A 16,250-nucleotide genomic window follows, 5' to 3' on the forward strand; every position below is an offset into this window, starting at 1 on the left:
CCAGAGATCAGGACTGTTGTACATACCTCTGTCCATCTACAGTACACAGAGACACCCCCCCAGAGATCAGGGCCATTGTACATACCTCTGTCCATCTACAGTACACAGAGACACCCCCCCAGAGATTAGGACTGTTGTACATACCTCTGTCCATCTACAGTACACAGAGACCCCCCAGAGATTAGGACTGTTGTACATACCTCTGTCCATCTACAGTACACAGAGACACCCCCCCCCAGAGATTAGGGCCATTGTACATACCTCTGTCCATCTACAGTACACAGAGACACCCCCCCCCCCCCCCAGAGATCAGTACTGTTGTACATACCTCTGTCCATCTACAGTACACAGAGACACCCCCCCAGAGATCAGGACTGTTGTACATACCTCTGTCCATCTACAGTACACAGAGACACCCCCCCCAGAGGTCAGGACTGTTGTACATACCTCTGTCCATCTACAGTACACAGAGACACACCCCCCCCCAGAGATTAGGACTGTTGTACATACCTCTGTCCATCTACAGTACACAGAGACACCCCCCCAGAGATTAGGACTGTTGTACATACCTCTGTCCATCTACAGTACACAGAGACCCCCCCCAGAGATTAGGACTGTTGTACATACCTCTGTCCATCTACAGTACACAGAGACACCCCCAGAGATCAGGACTGAACTTGGCCAGGTGTGGAATGTGACTGCCTACCTGTAACCAGGAAGTACAGACAGACCATTAGAACAGGTGCATGTTTCCAGCTCCAACACAGTGCAGTAATATCTAGAAATGCAGTTAGCCCCGCCCCCGCCCCCATTTTTTAAAACATTTTTTTTTTTAAATATCAGAACTTACAATGTCAGAGTCGGGAATAAAAACAGTGAAAAGTATCAGACCGTTTGGATTTTTCCACATTTTGTTACGTTACATCCTTATTCTACATCCTTATTCGATTAAATATTTTATTTTCCTCAGCAATCTAAACACGATACCCCACGATACCCCATAATGACTCGAAATTTCCATTGATCATCCTTGAGTTGTTTCCACAACTTGATTGTAGAACCCAATGGTCACTCAGACTGAGCTCTAGAGTTCTTATCTGGAGATGGGAGAACCTTCCAGAAGTACAACCATCTATGCAGCACTCCAGTCAGGCATTTGGTACGGTGGCCAGACAGAAGCGGCTCTTCAGTAAAAGGCACATGACAGCCGCTTGGAGTTTGCCAAAAGGCACATAAAGACTCTCAGACCATGAGAAACAAGATTCTTTGGTCTGATGAAACTAAGATTGAACTGTTTGGCCTGAATGCCAAGTGTCACGACTGGAGGAAACCTGGCACCAACTCTATGGTGAAGCATGGTGGTGGCAGCGTCTTGCTGTTGGGATGTTTCTCAACGGAAGGGACTGGGAGACTAGTCAGGACCGAGACAAAAGATTAACGGAGCAAAAAGTACGGATAGATCCTTGATGAGAACCTGCTCCAGAGTGCTCGGGATCTCAGACCGGGGTGAAGGTTCACCTTCCATCAGGACAACGACCCTAAGCACACAACCTAGACAACACAGGAGTGGCTTTGGGACAGGTCTGTGAATGTCCTTGAGTGGCCCCGCCAGAGCCCGGACTTGAATCCGATCGAACATCTCTGTAGAGACCTGAAAAGAAGCTGTGCAGATTGATGACTGGGGAAAAAATGATTTAATCAATTTTAGCATAAGGCTGTAACGTAAAAAAATTGGGAAAATGCCAAGGGGTCTGAATACTTTCCGAATGCACTGTAGATATATATACAGTATATATACATATACAGTATATATATATATATATGGTGTGTTTAGACAGTATGGACAGTATATGGATGGAAATGGTGTGTACAGCAGTGGTTATACAGTACCAGTCAAAAGTTTGAACACACCTACTCATTCAAGGGTTTTTACTATTTTCTACATTGTAGAATAATAGTGAAGACATCAAAACTATGAAATAGCACATATGGAATCATGTCGTAACCAAAAAAGTGTTAAACAAATCTAAATATATTTTAGACTTGAGATTCTTCAAAGTAGCCACCCTTTGCCTTGATGACAGCTTTGCACCCTCTGTGCATTCTCTCAAACAGCTTCATGGGGTAGTCACATGGAATGCATTTCACTCTTGGCTCCACTCTGCTCACATACTCTGCTGGAGATAGAAGCTGTTTTTCAGTCTCTCTGTCTCCGCCTTCTAGATGGAAGTGGGGTGAACTGGCCGTGGCTTGGGTGGCTGAGATCTTTGATGATCTTCTTGGCCTTCCTATCATGGGTGTTGTAGATGTCCTGAAGGGCAGGCAGTACGCCCCCAGTAATGCGTTGGACTGACTGCACCACCCTCTGGAGAGCCCTGCGGTTGAGGGCGGTGTAGTTGCTATATTGGGCGGTGATGCAGTCCAACAGAATGCTCTCGACGGTGCATCTATAGAAGTTCATGGTGTCTTAGGGGCCAAGACAAATTTATTCAGCCTCGTGTGGTTGAAGAGGCGCTTTTGCGCTGTCTTCACCACACTGTCGGTGTGGAGGGACCATTTCTGTTCCTAAGTGATGTGCAGGTCGAGGAACTTGGGGTGGCAGGGTAGCCTAGTGGTTAGAGCGTTGGACTAGTAACCGGAAGGTTGCAAGTTCAAATCTCCAAGCTGACAAAGTACAAATCTGTCGTTCTGCCCCTGAACAGGCAGTTAACCCACTGTTCCTGTCATTGAAAATAAGAATTTGTTCTTAACTGACTTGCCTAGTAAAATAAAGGTAAAAATAAATTTAAAAACGCTTTTAACCCTGGCCATTTAGTTCAGTTACCTTCGCCTTCTTGGGTACAAGAACAATGAAGGACAACAGACTGGGATAGTGAGAGATTGAATGCCCGTAAACACTCCAACCAGTCCAGCAGCCTTGCAAGGGTTAACACACTTGAACGACTTAATCACGTCGGCCAAGAAGATCGGGAGCACACGGTCCTCGTGAGCGACGGGAGCCCACGTCGGTGGCTCTGTGTTGCTTTCCTCGAAGCGGATGAAAAAGGTGTTCAGCTTGTCTGGCAGTGAGGAGTCAGTGTCCACGATGTTTCTTTTCCTTTATGAGTCGTGATTGTCTGGAGTCCCTGCCACATGCGTCTTGTGTCTGAGCCATTGAATTGCAACTCCACTTTGTCCCTGTACTGTTGTTTTGTCCCTTTGATTGCCTTTACGGAGGTCGTAGCTGGTCTGTTTGTACACGTCCATGTTTCTAGTCACCTTGCCGTGGTTAAATGATGTGGTTCACGCTTTCAGTTTTGCTAGAATGCTGCCATCTATTCACGGTTTTCTGGTTTGGACAAGTTGTAATCATCACAGTAGAAACAACATCCTCTATCCACTTCCTGATAAACCCAGTCACTGAGTCAGTGTATACTGATGCGACCAGGAACATTTCCCAGTCCGCGTGAACAAAACAGTCTTGAAGCATAGATTCCAATTGGTCAGACCAACGTTGGACAGTTCTTACCACAGGTGCTTCTAGTTTAAGTTTCTGCCTATAGGCGGGGAGGAGCAGCATGGAGGCGTAATCTAATTTGTTACATGTTAAACTACTGTACACGTTAAACAGATGCTACTGTACATGTTAAACAGATGCTACTGTACACGTTAAACAGATACTACTGTACACGTTAAACAGATGCTACTGTACACGTTAAATAGATACCACTGTACACGTTAAATAGATACTACTGTACACGTTAAATAGATACTACTGTACACGTTAAATAGATACTACTGTACACATTAAATAGATACCACTGTACACGTTAAATAGATACTACTGTACACATTAAATAGATACCACTGTACACGTTAAATAGATACTACTGTACACGTTAAATAGATACTACTATACAAGTTAAATAGATACTACTGTACACGTTAAATAGATACTACTGTACACATTAAATAGATACCACTGTACACGTTAAATAGATACTACTGTACACGTTAAATAGATACTACTATACAAGTTAAATAGATACTACTGTACATGTTAAACTACTGTACACGTTAAACAGATGCTACTGTACATGTTAAACAGATGCTACTGTACACGTTAAACAGATACTACTGTACACGTTAAACAGATGCTACTGTACACGTTAAATAGATACCACTGTACACGTTAAATAGATACTACTGAACACATTAAATAGATACTACTATACAAGTTAAATAGATACTACTGTACACGTTAAATAGATACTACTGTACACGTTAAATAGATACTACTGTACACGTTAAATAGATACTACTGTACACATTAAATAGATACCACTGTACACGTTAAATAGATACTACTGTACACGTTAAATAGATACTACTATACAAGTTAAATAGATACTACTGTACATGTTAAACTACTGTACACGTTAAACAGATGCTACTGTACATGTTAAACAGATGCTACTGTACACGTTAAACAGATACTACTGTACACGTTAAACAGATGCTACTGTACACATTAAATAGATACTACTGAACACATTAAATAGATACTACTATACAAGTTAAATAGATACTACTGTACACGTTAAATAGATACTACTGTACACGTTAAATAGATACTACTGTACACGTTAAATAGATACTACTGTACACGTTAAACAGATGCTACTGTACACGTTAAATAGATACTACTGTACATGTTAAACAGATGCTACTGTACACGTTAAACAGATACTACTGTACATGTTAAACAGATACTACTGTACATGTTAAACAGATACTACTGCACGTTAAACTACTGTACATGTTAAACAGATACTACTGTACATGTTAAACTACTGCACACATTAAACAGATACTACTGTACATGTTAAACAGATACTACTGTACATGTTAAACAGATACTACTGTACACGTTAAACAGATACTACTGTAAACGTTAAACAGATACTACTGTACATGTTAAACTACTGTACACATTAAACAGATGCTACTGTACATGTTAAACAGATGCTACTGTACACGTTAAACAGATACTACTGTACATGTTAAACAGACACTACTGTACATGTTAAACAGATGCTACTGTACACATTAAACAGCTACTACTGCACGTTAAACTACTGTACATGTTAAACAGATACTACTGTACATGTTAAACTACTGCACACATTAAACAGATACTACTGTACACGTTAAACAGATACTACTGTACATGTTAAATAGATACTACTGTACATGTTAAACTACTGTACACGGTAAACAGATACTACTGTAAACGTTAAAGTACTGTACACGGTAAACAGATACTACTGTACACGGTAAACAGATACTACTGTACACGTTAAATAGATACTACTGTACACGTTAAATAGATACTACTGTACATGTTAAACTACTGTACACGGTAAACAGATACTACTGTACACGTTAAAGTACTGTACACGGTAAACAGATACTACTGTACACGGTAAACAGATACTACTGTACATGTTAAATAGATACTACTGTACATGTTAAACTACTGTACACGTTAAATAGATACTACTGTACATGTTAAACTACTGTACACGGTAAACAGATACTACTGTACATGTTAAACTACTGTACACGGTAAACAGATATACTTACATGTCCGTCATGGTTTTTCTGGACGGTGTCGTAGATTTGATCTATCTTTGTTACAAAGGCATCAAACTCAGGGATGATGAACTTCTTTCTGAAGGCCTGAATCAGAAGCACTATGTTCCCACCAACACACCTGAGGATCGTTACAACCACAACATGTTATTAAAACTGAAATAAGGAAATGAATACCATTTGTCAGTGAACCGGAGCCCTAGAACATTAATTCTGAATTACACAGCGTTAGACTCAACTGTCTTTTCCCATTAAGGAGAGTGTTTCAACTATGGCAATGAATTGGAGTTAATAACTATGAAAGGATTCTCATTCAGAAGTATATTATTGTTGGTTCAGAAACCAGTGCTTCTCATAGTGTACATTTTAAAGGGTCTACTCCCAGCTAGCACATAACGTTCTGAGAACCATATGTTTATTAGAGCTTGGTGAGAGTGTGGTTATTTTGCATACAACCTTCCCACAACATTCTGGAAAATGTGCAGGATACACAGCTAGCACATAATGTTATGAGAAACATATGTTCCTTAGGTGGGAATTTCAGTACTTCAGCATAACGTTATGAGAAACATATGTTCCTTAGGTGGGAATTTCAGTACTTCAGCATAACGTTATGAGAAACATATGTTCCTTAGGTGGGAATTTCAGTACTTCAGCATAACGTTATGAGAAACATATGTTCCTTAGGTGGGAATTTCAGTACTTCAGCATAACGTTATGAGAAACATATGTTCCTTAGGTGGGAATTTCAGTACTTCAGCATAACGTTATGAGAAACATATGTTCCTTAGGTGGGAATTTCAGTACTTCAGCATAACGTTATGAGAAACATATGTTCCTTAGGTGGGAATTTCAGTACTTCAGCATAACGTTATGAGAAACATATGTTCCTTAGGTGAGAATTTCACTACTTCAGCATAACGTTTCCTACAGGTTTCCTCTTGGTTCTAGTACATTAATGTTCTCATAGCATTAAGAAAACATTCCATAAAAACCACACAAGGAAACATTAGTAACGTTCAAAGAACGTTCTAAGAATGTTATTTAAGAACATGCATTCTGTTCTCAGCGTCAACAAAACTCTTTTGAGGGAAGCATAGTAAAACGTTCTCAGAACCTCCCTGGTAACGTAAAAAAGTATGTTCCCAGACCAGACAAAATGTTCACTTCCATTCTCAGAACGTTTACAAAACTTTCAGTTTTACCGGAAACGTATGGTTTCGTTCCCAGAACTAGTCGGAAACCAAAAACGTACTTTCCCTCAACTTCCAAGGGGCCAAATGTGCTAGCTGAGTATTCTACACAGTAGGTTATTCATAAATAAAGTTTTGTGAAAAGTTAAAAGGCCTATCATATGTCTTTGTTGTGAGCAGAGAGATGGGTTGAGTTGTAGGACATAATAAGGCATTGATCAGCCTTTTAATTTAATTTTACTAGGCAAGTCAGTTAAGAACAAATTCTTATTTTCAATGACAGCCTAGGAACAGTGGGTTAACTGCCTGTTCAGGGGCAGAACGACAGAGTTGTACCTTGTCAGCTCGGGGATTCGAACTTGCAACTTTTCGGTTACTAGTCCAACGCTCTAACCACTAGGCTACCCTGCCGCCGATACATGGATACAAAATTAGCTGTGTGTGTCACAGACAATAACGTTCACATTCTCACATGGCTCAACTGAACCCTATTTTCCACAGCAATTCAAACCACTTTATCAGCACCAAGATTAGTAGGAAACAAAAACAACAACGGTAGAAGAAGTGGAATGACGGTCATTCAACTGCACCTCAGGAAGTGTCACTCAGTACTGCCTCAAAGGAATCATCGGGAAAGATTACAGTATCTTTTTAAAGAACCGAGAGCAGTTTCTTAAAGCGACAGTACACAAATATAATTATAATCAAATGAGTAAGTTAATAAGTGACCATGCACTAACTCCTGACTCCATAGTTATAAATCAGAGTCATGGTGTGGCATGGATAAAGACTAAACGTCTCTCATTTTGGCCGTGTGTATGTGTGTGCATGCGTGTGTATGTATGTGTGTGCATGTGTGTGTATGTGTGTGCATGCGTGTGTATGTGTGTGCATGCGTGTGTTTGTGTGTGCATGCGTGTGTTTGTGCATGCGTGTGTATGTGTGTGCATGCGTGTGTATGTGTGTGCATGCGTGTGTATGTGTGTGCATGCGTGTGTATGTGTGTGCATGCGTGTGTATGTGTGTGCATGCGTGTGTATGTGTGTGCATGCGTGTGTATGTGTGGCCCCAAGGTCCAAGCCAGCTGGCATCTATCAATCCGAGTCGTTGACTGCCCTGTAGCCCACAACAAGACTACCCACCCACTGCCCTCACACAAATACATGCAGACAATACGTAGGCGAGCGCACCGAGTGAGAGCACACATGCTGTTGTCTCTAGCTAACTCTTAAACATGACTTTGTCTTGAAGATTAAATGACAGAGAGAGAGAGAGAGGAGCTGTCTCTGTCTGTCTGTCTGTCTGTCTGTCTGTCTGTCTGTCTGTCTGTCTGTCTGTCTGTCTGTCTGTCTGTCTCTGTCTGTCTGTCTGTCTGTCTGTCTGTGTGTGTGTGTGTGTGTGTGTGTGTGTGTGTGTGTGTGTGTGAGTGACAGAGAGAAATGCAGTATAATGTAGGCCTACAACAGACCCTGGATTAATCATGTGGAATGCTGAAGGGGTCAGGATATTTATAGCCTGTCTCTACCATGGCACTTTGCAGTAAGAGGAGATGGAAATGTGATGACAGTGTGTCAGAGAGAGGGGAGTAGAGAGGGGTGGAGAGGGGTAGAGCGGGGTAGGGAGGTATAGAGGGGTAGAGAGAGGTGGAGAGGGGTAGAGAGGGGTGGAGAGGGGTAAAGGGGTGGAGAGGGGTAGAGAGGGGTGGAAAGGTGTAGAGAGGGGTAGAGAGAGGTGGAGAGGGGTGGAGAGGGGTAGAGAGAGATGGAGAGGGGTAGAGAGAGGTGGAGAGGTGTGGAGAGGGGTAGAGAGAGATGGAGAGGGGTAGAGAGGGGTAGAGAGAGGTGGAGAGGTGTGGAGAGAGGTGGAGAGGGGTAGAGAGAGGTGGAAAGGTATGGAGAGAGGTGGAAAGATGTGGAGAGGGGTAGAGAGGGGTGGAGAGGGGTAGAGAGAGGTGAAAAGGTGTGGAGAGAGGTGGAAAGATGTGGAGAGGGGTAGAGAGGGGTGGAGAGGGGTAGAGATGGGTAGAGAGGGGTAGAGAGAGGTAGAGAGGGGTGGATAGGGGTGGAGAGGGCTAGAGAGGGCTAGAGAGGGGTAGAGGGGTAGAGAGTACTGAAAAAAAACATCCTATAGTTTGTTTACCATCTTATTTTTAAATAGCTAAAGTGTTTTCAGCACTTTTATTTCCATGACTGATCATAGACAAACAGTGCATTCAGACCACTTTTCCCACATCTTGGTGCCTCTTGTCAAACTCAAGCGGGCTGTTACGTGCCTTTTACTGAGGAGTGGCTTCCGTCTGACCACTCTACCATAAAGGCCTGATTGGTGGAGTGCTGCAGAGATAGTTGTCCTTCTGGAAGGTTCTCCCATCTCCACAGAGGAACTCTGGAGCTCTGTCAGAGTGACCATCGGGTTCTGGGTCACCTCCCTGACCAAGGCACTTCTCCCCCCATTGCTCAGTTTGGCCGGGCGGCCAGCTCTAGGAAGAGTCTTGGTGGTTCCAAACATCTTCCATTTAAGAATGATGGATGGGACATTCAATGCTGCAGAAATATTGGAGTACCCTTCCCTAGATCTGTGCCTCGACACAATCCTGTCTCGGAGCTCTACGGACAATTCCTTCGTCCTCATGGCTTAGTTTTTGCTCTGACATGCACTGTCAACGGTTGGACCTTATACAGACAGGTGTGTGCCTTTCCAAATCATGTCCAATCAATTGAGTTCTTTTGTTGTTGAAGGAGAGTCGGACCAAAATGCAGCGTGTATGTTACTCATGTTTATTAGTGAAGACAAAACGAATGGACTAACACGAATAACTTAAATAAATACAAAAAAACAACAAACAGAACGAAACCTAATACAGCCTGACTGGTGCAACCTACACAGAGACAGGAACAATCACCCACGAAATGCAAAGCGAAAATCAGGCTACCTAAATACGGTTCCCAATCAGCGACAACGAGAAGCACCTGACTCTGATTGAGAACCGCCTCAGGCAGCCAACCTAATTAACACACACAAACACCCCTAATCAACTACCAACCCAAACACTACAAACCCCAATACGGAAATACAATACATAATAACCCCATGTCACACCCTGGTTTGACTAACTAATAAACTAAAACACACAATACTAAGACCAAGGCGTGACAGAACCCCCTAAGGTGCGGACTCCCGAACGCACCTCAAAACCATAGGGAGGGTCCGGGTGGGCGTCTGTCCATGGTGGCGGTTCCGGCTCCGGACGTGGACCCCACTTCATAAATGTCAATGTTCCTCCCCTTCGCGTCCATGGATAATCCACCCTAACCGCCAACCATGGCCGAATAGTCCTCACCCAGAACCCTACATAACAAAGGAGCAGCTCGTGACAGAGGGGCAGCTCGGGACTGAGGCAGCTCGGGACTGAGGGACAGCTCGGGACTGAGGAACTTCTCGGGACTGAGGGGCAGCTCAGCACTGAGAGGCAGCCCAGCACTGAGAGGCAGCCCAGTACTGAGAAAAAGCCCAGTACTGAGATGAAGCCCAGCCAGGAAGTTGAATCCGGCAGATCCTGGCTGACTGGCGGATCCTGGCTGACTGGCAGATCCTGGCCGACTGACAGATCCTGGCTGACTGGCGAATCCTGGCCGACTGGCGGATCCTGGCTGACTAGCAGATCTGGCAGATCCTGGCTGACTGGCGGATCCTGGCTGACTAGCAGATCTGGAAGAGTCTGGTTGACTGGCAGATCTGGAAGAATCTGGTTGACTGGCAGATCTGGAAGAGTCTGGTTGACTGGCAGATCTGGAAGAGTCTGGTTGACTGGCAGATCTGGAAGAGTCTGGTTGACTGGCAGATCTGGAAGAGTCTGGTTGACTGGCAGATCTGGAAGAGTCTGGTTGACTGGCAGATCTGGAAGAGTCTGGTTGACTGGCAGATCTGGAAGAGTCTGGCTGACTGGAAGGGTCTGGCTGACTGGCAGATCTGGAAGAGTCTGGCTGACTGGCAGATCTGGCTGCTTCATGCTGACTGACGGCTCTGGCTGCTCCATGCAGATTGACAGCTCTGGCGGCTTCTTGCAGATTGGCAGCTCCATGCAGACTGGCAACTCCATGCAGACTAGCAGCTCAGGCTGCTGTATACAGACAGGAGGCTCCGGCAGCGCTGTAGAGGAGGAAGGCTCTAGAACCGCTGAACAGACGGGAGACTCCGACAGCGCAGGAGAGGGAGAAAGCGCTGGCTGCGCTGAACAGGCGAGCGCACTGTAGGCCTGATGCGTGGTGCTGGCACTGGTGGTATTTGGCCGAGGACACGCACAGGAAGCCTAGTGCGGGGGCTGCTACTGGAGGGCTGGGGTGTGGAGGTGGTTCTGGATAGACCGGACCGTGCAGGCGCACTGGAGCTCTTGAGCACCGAGCCTGCCCAACCTTACCTGGTTGAATACTCTCGGTTGCCCTGCCAGTGCTGTGAGGAGAAATAGCCCGCACTGGGCTATGTAGGCTAACCGGAGAAACAGAGCGCAAGGCTGGTGCCATGAAAACCGGCCCAAGGAGACGCACTGGAGAACGGATGCGTAGAGCCGGCTTCATAGCATTTGGCTCGACGCTCAATCTAGCCCGGCCGATAAGCGGAGCTGAAATATACCGCACCGGGCTATGCACCCGCACTGGGGACACCGTGCGCACCACTGCATAACACGATGCCTGCCTGGTCTCTCTAGCCCTCCGGTAAGCACAGGGAGATTGCGCAGGTCTCCTACCTGACGCAGCCATACTCCCTGATAGCCCCCCCCAAAAAACAATTTGGGGGCTGCTTTTCGGGCTTCCTTGCCAACCGTGTTCCCTCGTATCGTCGGCTCCTATCTCCGGCTGCCTCTGCTCTCCTTAGTGCCTCCACCTGTTGCCATGGGAGGCGATTTCTTCCGGCCAATATCTCCTCCCAAGTGTAGCAACCTTTACCATCCAGCACGTCTTCCCATGTCCATTCTTCGAATAATTCCTCCTCCCTTTGCTGCTCCAGCTGTCGCTGCCTGTTAACACGCTGCTCCTGTTTACGCTGCTCCTGCCTGTTGACACGCTGCTCGGTCCGAGAGTGGTGGGTGATTCTGTAACGGCGTTCTTTTGTTGTTGAAGGAGAGTCGGACCGAAATGCAGCGTGTATGTTACTCATGTTTATTAGTGAAGACAAAACGAACGGACTAACACGAATAACTTAAATAAATACAAAAAAACAACAAACAGAACGAAACCTAATACAGCCTGACTGGTGCAACCTACACAGAGACAGGAACAATCACCCACGAAATGCAAAGCGAAAATCAGGCTACCTAAATACGGTTCCCAATCAGCGACAACGAGAAGCACCTGACTCTGATTGAGAACCGCCTCAGGCAGCCAACCTAATTAACACACACAAACACCCCTAATCAACTACCAACCCAAACACTACAAACCCCAATACGGAAATACAATACATAATAACCCCATGTCACACCCTGGTCTGACTAACTAATAAACTAAAACACACAATACTAAGACCAAGGCGTGACAGTAACGTAACAAAATGTGGAAAAAGTCAAGGGTCTGAATACTTTACGCACCAAGAGCAGTGAGCAATATGTTTAGGAAAATCAAATCGAAATAAAATTACAGTATAAAATCGTTATTATAATTTTCTTTTGGATTTTCTCATTTTGTTTGTGAATTTCCTTACATTTTTAATTCTGCTTTGTTGGGAAAGGGCTTGTAAGTAAGAATTTCACAGTAAAGTCTACACATGTTGTACTTGGCAAGAGTGACAAATACAATTTGATTTCGAATCACAAGAATTTAAGGAATACTTCAGGATTTTGGCAAAGAGGACCTTTATCTACTTCCTCAGTCAGATTAACTCATGTATATCATGTTTATGTCTCTGTGTCAAATATGAAGGAAGGTAGATGAATTTTCGCGAGCCAATGCAATGGGCATTTGCTAGCATAGCAGATACCATAGACTTCCCGTCATTATGCTAACTCTAGTTAGCAATTGCGCTAGCGCTAGTTAGCAACATCCTTCAACCTCACGCAGAGACATAAAAACGGTATCCATGAGATCATCAGACTCTGGCGAAGCAGATAAAGGGCCTCATTATTTAACTAACAACGGTTAAATTAAATAAAAACATATTTTTTAAAGCCTAAATCTCAAGTATCATGATAATATCTTATTGTGAGGTCGCTGGCAATTCCCAGCCTTAGTAGAAAGGGTTAGAGAGGGGTTTTGAGATGTGGAGAGAGGAAGAGAAGGAGTGGCTCTAGAAGCAGGTCCCAAATCGCTCCCTAGCCCCTCCCCTTTGCCCCAAACCTTTTGATTTTGCAAACCTGTAGATGTAAGCAATATGGAAGCGTCAACAATGCTACGCAATACACCTTGGGTTAAGGGGTAGGGGGTATGGAGAGATTTGGGAGTGGCTAGATCCACCTAGCCGACAAGACAGACGACTCACTTGTGGAAGAGTTCCCGGTCCATCATGACGTCATGAAAGGATTCAGTAACGGAGCGTTGCAGCTTGTCCATGCAGTCCTTCAGCCGAGGGTCTGACGCATTAAGACCAGTTTTCTTCAGGGCCTGATCAAATCAAAATCAAACTTTATTTAAAACGCATTTAAAATCGCAAGACACTTTTTACAGTAAAATCAATTCAATTCCATGATAAATAACATAGATAGGGTTCGATTAGGGAGAAAGGCATTATGGGATATTATGGCATTGGCAAAAACAAAAAAAATGTACTGGAAATAAAATAGCCACACCAAGTTATTAATACTGTTATGAGAGACACTTGGATGTGAACTAATGTCACAGGAACTAACTTTAACTCATCTTGTAACCGACTGACAGAGATGAGCCTCTAAGTAGTAACTATCTAGTCTCTGTAGTAACTATATAGGGTAATATAGTCTCTGTAGTAACTATCTAGTCTCTGTAGTAACTATCTAGTCTCGGTAGTAACTATCTAGTCTCTGTAGTAACTATCTAGTCTCTGTAGTAACTATCTAGTCTCTGTAGTAACTATGTAGGGTAATCTAGTCTCTGTAGTAACTATGTAGGGTAATCTAGTCTCTGTAGTAACTATCTAGTCTCTGTAGTAACTATATAGTCTCTGTAGTAACTATGTAGGGTAATCTAGTCTCTGTAGTAACTATACAGGGTAATCTAGTATCTGTAGTAACTATCTAGTCTCTGTAGTAACTATCTAGTCTCTGTAGTAACTATATAGTCTCTGTAGTAACTATGTAGGGTAATCTAGTCTCTGTAGTAACTATCTAGTCTCTGTAGTAACTATATAGGCTAATATAGTCTCTGTAGTAACTATCTAGTTTCTGTTGTAACTATCTAGTCTCTGTAGTAACGATATAGGGTAATATAGTCTCTGTAGTAACTATCTAGTCTCTGTAGTAACTATCTAGTCTCTGTAGTAACTATGTAGTTTCTGTAGTAACTATCTAGTCTCTGTAGTAACTATGTAGGGTAATCTAGTATCTGTAGTAACTATCTAGTCTCTTGAGTAACTATCTAGTCTCTGTAGTAACTATCTAGTCTCTGTAGTAACTATGTAGGGTAATCTAGTCTCTGTAGTAACTATCTAGTCTCTGTAGTAACTATCTAGTCTCTGTAGTAACTATGTAGGGTAATATAGTATCTGTAGTAACTATCTAGTCTCTTGAGTAACTATCTAGTCTCTGTAGTAACTATGTAGGGTAATATAGTATCTGTAGTAACTATCTAGTCTCTGGAGTAACTATCTAGTCTCTGTAGTAACTATGTAGGGTAATATAGTCTCTGTAGTAACTATATAGTCTCTGTAGTAACTATATAGGGTAATATAGTATCTGTAGTAACTATCTAGTCTCTGTAGTAGCTATATAGGGTAATATAGTATCTGTAGTAACTATATAGTCTCTGTAGTAGCTATATAGGGTAATATAGTTCTGCAGTAACTATATAGTCTCTGTAGTAACTATGTAGTCTCTGTAGTAACTATCTAGTCTCTGTAGTAACTATCTAGTCTCTGTAGTAACTATGTAGGGTAATATAGTCTCTGTAGTAACTATATAGTCTCTGTAGTAACTATATAGGGTAATATAGTATCTGTAGTAACTATCTAGTCTCTGTAGTAGCTATATAGGGTAATATAGTATCTGTAGTAACTATATAGTCTCTGTAGTAGCTATATAGGGTAATATAGTTCTGCAGTAACTATATAGTCTCTGTAGTAACTATGTAGTCTCTGTAGTAACTATCTAGTCTCTGTAGTAACTATCTAGTCTCTGTAGTAACTATGTAGGGTAATATAGTCTCTGTAGTAACTATACAGGGTAATATAGTCTATGTAGTAACTATATAGTCTCTGTAGTAACTATCTAGTCTCTGTAGTAACTATACAGGGTAATCTAGTCTCTGTAGTAACTATATAGTCTCTGTAGTAACTATATAGTCTCTGTAGTAACTATACAGGGTAATATAGTCTCTGTTGTAACTATACAGGGTAATATAGTCTCTGTAGTAACTATACAGGGTAATATAGTCTCTGTAGTAACTATACAGGGTAATCTAGTCTCTGTAGTAACTAGACAGGGTAATATAGTCTATGTAGTAACTATATAGTCTCTGTAGTAACTATACAAGGTAATATAGTCTCTGTAGTAACTATACAGGGTAATCTAGTCTCTGTAGTAACTATACAGGGTAATCTAGTCTCTGTAGTAACTATATAGTCTCTGTAGTAACTATACAGGGTAATATAGTCTCTGTAGTAACTATACAGGGTAATATAGTCTCTGTAGTAACTATATAGTCTCTGTAGTAACTATACAGGGTAATATAGTCTCTGTAGTAACTATACAGGGTAATCTAGTCTCTGTAGTAACTATACAGGGTAATATAGTCTCTGTAGTAACTATATAGTCTCTGTAGTAACTATACAGGGTAATATAGTCTCTGTAGTAACTATACAGGGTAATATAGTCTCTGTAGTAACTATACAGGGTAATATAGTCTATGTAGTAACTATACAGGGTAATCTAGTCTCTGTAGTAACTATATAGTCTCTGTAGTAACTATATAGTCTCTGTATTAACTATACAGGGTAATCTAGTCTCTGTAGTAACTATATAGTCTCTGTAGTAACTATATAGTCTCTGTAGTAACTATATAGTCTCTGTAGTAACTATACAGGGTAATTTAGTCTCTGTAGTAACTATATAGTCTCTGTAGTAACTATATAGTCTCTGTAGTAACTATATAGAGTAATCTCTGTTGTAACTCTATAGAGTAATCTAGTCTATGTAGTAACTATACAGGGTAATCTAGTCTATGTAGTAACTATATCGTCTCTGTAGTAACTATACAGGGTAATCTAGTCTCTGTAGTAACAATATAGTCTCTGTAGTAACTA

General features: G+C 42.5%; 1 protein-coding gene across 1 annotated transcript in view; it reads right to left on the bottom strand.

Moving 5' to 3' along the window:
• The window catches only part of LOC135539109 (glutaminase liver isoform, mitochondrial-like), a gene marked incomplete at both ends in the record, with an annotated part of 26,641 nt that extends 13,221 nt beyond the window's left edge, over positions 1-13,420 (bottom strand). Inside the window, 2 exons of the mRNA XM_064964964.1 lie at positions 5,626-5,755; positions 13,299-13,420. Of these exons, the coding sequence (XP_064821036.1) occupies positions 5,626-5,755; positions 13,299-13,420 (252 nt within the window). The remainder of the gene's footprint in view (positions 1-5,625; positions 5,756-13,298) is intronic.
• Between the last annotated feature and the right edge of the window lie 2,830 nt (positions 13,421-16,250).

This window comes from Oncorhynchus masou, unplaced genomic scaffold (assembly GCF_036934945.1).
Source record: "Oncorhynchus masou masou isolate Uvic2021 unplaced genomic scaffold, UVic_Omas_1.1 unplaced_scaffold_4193, whole genome shotgun sequence".
Lineage (NCBI taxonomy): Eukaryota > Metazoa > Chordata > Actinopteri > Salmoniformes > Salmonidae > Oncorhynchus > Oncorhynchus masou.